General features: G+C 41.1%; 1 protein-coding gene across 1 annotated transcript in view; it reads left to right on the forward strand.

Annotated features, from left to right (window-relative positions):
- Positions 1-420: 420 nt before the first annotated feature.
- Positions 421-2,216, forward strand: part of LOC146341813 (vomeronasal type-2 receptor 26-like) — a 16,322-nt gene continuing 14,526 nt past the window's right edge. Inside the window, exon 1 of the mRNA XM_084807700.1 lies at positions 421-696. Within this exon, the coding sequence (XP_084663826.1) occupies positions 421-696 (276 nt within the window). The remainder of the gene's footprint in view (positions 697-2,216) is intronic.

Consider the following 2,216-nt stretch of genomic DNA (forward strand, 5'->3'; position numbering starts at 1 on the left):
TAACTTGTATTTACAAAGGCCTTTGTGCTATGGACAACTAATAAACAAACAAACAATACTCCCAGGTAAGTGTATATAGGATTGCACCCTTAAACAAATAACTGTGTATGTCCTTAATTAATTATAACCAAACTAACCCTTCCATACACACAAACACTGCCCAATGAAACCAGCTGAAGTCTGCAGCCCTGGCTTTTAGCTGTCAAATTACATCTCACCTCCTGCTCACCATATGTATATTTTATGTATATCTTTAAAAAGTCAAACATTTATTTAATCAGATGGCATGCCTAGGTTGTAACAAGGGTTGTCTTCTAAACCAGATGCTGTTGGTGGGAAAGAACTCTTTGTCAATTATTTTGCTCTGTGTAGAATTTGTCTGTAATACAACAGATGATTTTTTTTTTTTTTGGTAGTATAATGGTGAACAACTACCAGCATGTCTTGGCTTTAGTATATGCTGTGAAGGAGATCAATGAAACCCCCCAGATCTTACCTAACATCACACTGGGCTTCAGCATTTATGATAGATATGGTGCAAGTTGGACATATCATGCCACAATGGAACTTTTCTCCACTTTTCTCCCGAACTACAAGTGTGGCATTCAGAACAACCTGATCTCAGTCATCGGAGCTCTTTACTCTCAAACCTCCCTTGACATGGCAGATATCTTGGGCCTCTACAAAGTTCCACAGGTAGGATGGGTCAGTCTGGCATGGAACTTTAAGTAAGTCATTCATAGTTCACTTGTCTTTTCAGAACTTTATGATATGAAGACAAATAATTGTATGTTTGAGATATATTTATATTTAATTTACATTTGTCAGTGAAGTATATATAAAGAAGTCAATTTGTTAAAACCTTTGCAGGGATTTCCTATATGAAGTTCTATATATATGCAAATCCTGAAGCAGTAAGTGTCATTTCAGAATTTAGATTACTGACAGCAAGACAGTTTCCATGGGTTAATGGTAGGGAAGTTGTGGGTGCCTTAAACAGGGGGTGGAGTTCAATAGACTCCCTCCCACTCGGCCCATGGACCCACATTCATGGACCACACAGCACTCCCTGGACCCATCCACAAGCACCACATGGTCTGCACGCGTCCAGCAACAAACCCGCTCCTTCCCCAAGCCACCATTTTGTGCAACAATCATGGCTTGGTCATTTCCAGGAAGTGAATGTTGTATAGATTGTGGCCATAAAAGGTGATCTACATGACATTACCGGTGCGAATACGCCGTTCATGCCTATAATCTTGTGTAAATGGGAGCTTTGGGGCCATGATTGTCATAAAAGTCTTTTTATGTAGAACAAGGAGCCATGACATTTATGCAAAATGGTGGCTCACTGAGGGGTCAGGCAGCTGTGCACCACTTGCTGGTCCCTGCGGACCAGCTGGCAGCTCATCCAGGAAGTCAAACAGGGAAGGGTAAGTGACAGCACTCTGGTGAGTGGTGAGCGGGGCAGATGCAGGGTGATATGTCCATCCCTTTTTGTAAGCAACCATTACAGTTTGTACAACGTATCAGCACACATGCAGCACATTTTTCAAATGTTTATTTCTCTTCCCCAACCTCCCATGCCATTTCCATTTCTACAGTTAACATATGGCTCTCCTCCCGAGATGAATGATCAAAGTGAAACCCTGTCCTTCTACCAAATGGTCCCAAATGAAGTTTACCAATACAAGGGGATTATTCAGCTACTTCTGTACTTCAGGTGGACTTGGGTTGGGATCCTTGTTAAAGAAAATGATGGGGAAAGGTTTCTGCGGATGATGATTTCGATGTTTCCTCTCCATGACATCTGTGTTGCCTTCTTAGAAAGAATCAAGGCCTTTTATCTCAGTAACCTTGTTGATGATCTGAACTGGCTGAGTGAAATATATCATGTCTGTATGAAGAGCAATGCCAATGCAGTTATAGTCTATGAAAGCTATATTTTACATTTGAGGTTGTTGCTACATTTGCCCAAAATGGAAATGGTGTCGATGCAGCCTAAAGGTAAAGTGTGGATCATGATAGCCCAGATGGGGCTTGCATCATTCTTTTATCAAAGGAGTTGGGATATTCAAGATATGCATGGTGCTCTGTCCTTTGCTGTTCACTCAAATGAAGTAGCGGGATTCAAAACTTTTCTTAAAGCTAGAAAACATTTCTTAGCAAAAGAAGATGGTTTTCTCAAGGACTTCTGGGAACAGGCATTTGACTGC

Source organism: Heloderma suspectum, chromosome 6 (genome assembly GCF_057233095.1).
Source record: "Heloderma suspectum isolate Gila_16-S chromosome 6, 16-S_ref, whole genome shotgun sequence".
Lineage (NCBI taxonomy): Eukaryota > Metazoa > Chordata > Lepidosauria > Squamata > Helodermatidae > Heloderma > Heloderma suspectum.